At 37.1% G+C, this 3,611-nt stretch overlaps 1 protein-coding gene across 1 annotated transcript; it reads left to right on the top strand.

Annotated features, from left to right (window-relative positions):
* The first annotated feature begins 441 nt into the window (after positions 1–441).
* LOC119977228 (SCAN domain-containing protein 3-like) lies at positions 442–2,345 on the top strand. The gene is given in 3 exon segments (XM_038817943.1): positions 442–463; positions 555–913; positions 915–2,345. Coding segments are annotated over 2 exon segments (1,779 nt in total). The 5' UTR covers positions 442–463; positions 555–565.
* The last annotated feature ends 1,266 nt before the right edge of the window (positions 2,346–3,611 follow it).

The following is a 3,611-nucleotide window of genomic DNA, read 5'->3' as shown; positions in this document are numbered from 1 at the left end:
GCCCAAAATGAATAATTAGTGGTATTAAAATGTTTACATCAAAGATACTTTTTAACTATCAAAGTGAAACAAGCTTATTTACAATAAAGTAGTTAAAACTTAACAACTCTTCGAAAGAGAATATAAACCGGAAGAAAGGGGACAGCCAGCAGAGCCAGAGCCAGCTCTCACAGCTCGGTACATGGGAAGAATAGAACACAGCAACCGAGTTCACCAGCGAATACATCTCAAGAAGACCAAACTTTAAAGAAGATTGATTGTCAAGGTAGGCCTGAAGGTCCCTTCAACCAACAAGAAGGATCCCGAAGCAAGATCTTTTTTCCTTTCTGTAAAGAAAGTGTTTGCAGCTTTTAAAAGAAAAAATATAATAATAAAATAACTTAACTTAACTTAACCTGAAAAAGTGGTTACTAGCCTACTTTACTTACTTAACAACGCAGGACCCAGGACATCGATGCTACTGGTAAGTATTATTTCATTTATGTGTTAACTTAAACGTCTTAAATTCTGAAAGTGCATTTCACTTCATAAGATTTCTCATTTATTTATTTCAGTCACAAACCCTATGCATAAAATGAGTAGTGCAAGCAAGAAGAAAGTTCGTCAGTATTCAGAGGAATATTTAAAACTTGGTTTCATACCCGCTGTCCATGATGAACGGTCACCTTTCTGCCTCTTATGCCAACAATGCTTGACCAACGAATCAATGAAACAAGGTCGTCTTGAGGCGCATTTGAAGGCGAAACATAGTGCGTATGTCAATTCAGATTTGAATTACTTCAAAACTTTAAAGGATAAGTTTGAAAAAAGATCAACAATAAAGTCTCTGTTCACTGCACAAACTGTTACTGTCAGTCGTACTCTTGAGGCTAGTTATGAAATTTCTTTACCCATTGCTAAATCTGGAAAAAAATCATACTATAGGGGAGGATTTAATTAAACCATCAATATCAGCATTTCTTAAAACAGTTCTGGAAAAAGATGACAAAGATGTTAAAGCCATGCCACTCAGTAACAACACTGTTAGGAGAAGAATAGATGAAATGAGTGAAGATATTGAAACACAACTTGTTGAAAAGCTGAAATCAAGAAAATTCTCAGTACAAATGGATGAATCAACTGTGAGAGACAGTGAGGCCTTATTGCTAACCTATGTAAGATATATTGATAAAGGTGAATTTGCTGAAGAAATGTTATTCTGCAAATCGTTAGAGACCACCACTACCGCCATTGATATATATAATAAACTAAAACACTACTTAGATGTCAATAATATACCAATGGAAAACATAACATCTTGTGCAGCTGATGGTGCTCCTGTTATGATGGGCAAGAAAAATGGCTGCTTAAAATTGATGAAAGATGAGAATCCAGAAATGCTTCTTGTGCACTGTGTTATTCATAGAGAGAACTTAGTGTCGAAAAATATTTCTCCTGTACTTAATGAGGTACTGAAATCAGTTATAAAATCTATCAATGCTATCAAAGCTAATGCCAAATGTGAGCGTCGTTTCAAGCAATTTTGTGATGATAACAATGCAGACCATGTGAGACTTTTACTTCACACTGAGGTACGATGGCTTTCGAAGGGGAATTGTTTGAAAAGATTCATGGAACTATTTGATGAGCTTAGTGACTTTTTAAGTGACAAGCCTGAAATAAAGCACCTGCAAACCGTTGATGGAAAAGCGTTTGTGAGTTATTTAGCAGATATTTTTGAAAAACTGAATGTGTTGAATAAACAACTTCAAGGAACAAATAAAACTCTTGTTGATGCAAAGGCGAAGATATTTGGCTTTATTTCAATTATCGAGTTATGCCAAAAACATATTTCTGACAAAAGTTTTGACCAGTTTCATTGGCTAAAGAAATGTGAGCCGACTGATGCTGCTGTACTTGTCATTGTGGATCATCTGAAAATATTGGCCTCTGATTTGAAAGAAAGATTTTCTGATTTAAAACAGATTGATTTTCCAACATGGGTGATGCAGCCAGTGCTAGTGGATCTATCTGATGTTTCAATGCAGTACCAAGAAGAACTCTCGGAAATACAAAATGATGAGTCAGTTAAAACTTTATTCAACATAAAAGGAGCGATGGCATGGCTTTTTGATGAGACAGAAACTAAATACCCAAATTCAACCAGGTTTGCAAGAAAACTGTTGTTACCGTTCCCATCTTCATATTTAGCTGAATGTGGTTTTAGTGCTGTAAATGATTTGCTACTGAAGAAAAGAAATCGACTGGATATCACTAAACGAGGAGATTTGAGACTGAAGCTGACTAAATTAGAGCCTAATATAAAATCTCTTTGCAGCAGGCATGAAGCACAAGGGTCTCACTAACTTTATTCTAATTATCTTGAGGTGAGCTCAAATGGTATTTTGCATTTGATAGGTACCTTTACTTTATTGTACAGTAATTAAAATGATCGAAGTATTACAGAAAAAGCTTCCATTCAAATTAGTTTGTGTTGTATAACATTTCAGTTCTCTATTATATGTTTTGAAACTTTATTTGCTGTTTTCGTATGAGACAATCCACAAATATTTCAATATTCTAATATAGAAATTTTCTCTCTCTTTATTACCTGTGAATACTCTTTTATTATCATATTTATCATTATTATTATTTTAATACCACTTAACGTTTTTGTCTTTTTTTTTTACAATTTTTTAGTAATTTCTTGCTCAGAACTTTAACTGTCTTTTGTTTATTTCATTTTTCTTTTTCATGGATGCCATGTTCTTTTGAAGCTTGTTTAAACCAAGGTATTGGCGTTTTAAGCTTCTTCAGCTGAAATGGAGTTCACTTTTTAATAAGAATTATATATCACCACATGGGGGGGGCAATCAGGATTTTAGAGGTGATTAGGTGGGGCATGGCCAAAAAAAGGTTGGGAACCACTGCTCCAGAGCCTAACCTTGACATTTGGCGGGCCCCTACCACCCCTTACTGTATGCGGCCTCATGGCCCTTAAGGTCGACCCACCTTCCGTGTTTGCGAACCTCACCCCGGATTGCAAACCCGTCGCCACCAGGAGCAGACGGTACAGCACCCAGGACAGGACCTTCATCAGGTTTGAGTTCCAGTGGCTGCTAAGGGAAGGTATTGATGCTCTTCCTGTAACATGGTGACCCAAACTGTGCACACACTTCCAGCTGTAGCCTAACCAGTGTTTTATACAGTTTTGGCAGTTCATTCCTGCTTTTGTACTCATTACCTCGCCCAATAAAGTAAAGCATTCCATATGTTTTCTTTTACTAACTTGTCTGCCTGTCCTGCCATCTTCAAGTACCTGTGGACATGCACTCCAAGATCTCTCACATCCTCAACCTCTCTCAATATCCTTCTATTTATTGACTTTCCCTTGATTTGTTTTGCCCTCCCTGAATGCATAACTTCACACTTTTCTGGATTGATTTCCATTTGCCACTTTTTCACCCAAACCTTTCTGTTATCATTCCGGAGACAAATGGGGGGAATTTCCACCCCCATGCTTGGCGAGTGGGATTAGTAGTGGGGGCGGAGAATTAAGTGGTGTTCCAAATGGCTTCCAAGCCAGTGGGATTTCTCCGCTTAATTGTCCCCATCCCCGAACAATGATGTCA

The sequence above is a fragment of the Scyliorhinus canicula genome, chromosome 14 (genome assembly GCF_902713615.1).
Source record: "Scyliorhinus canicula chromosome 14, sScyCan1.1, whole genome shotgun sequence".
Classification (NCBI taxonomy): domain Eukaryota; kingdom Metazoa; phylum Chordata; class Chondrichthyes; order Carcharhiniformes; family Scyliorhinidae; genus Scyliorhinus; species Scyliorhinus canicula.
The sequence above is the reverse complement of the archived record's forward strand: the minus strand, read 5'-3'. Positions and strand labels throughout refer to the sequence as shown.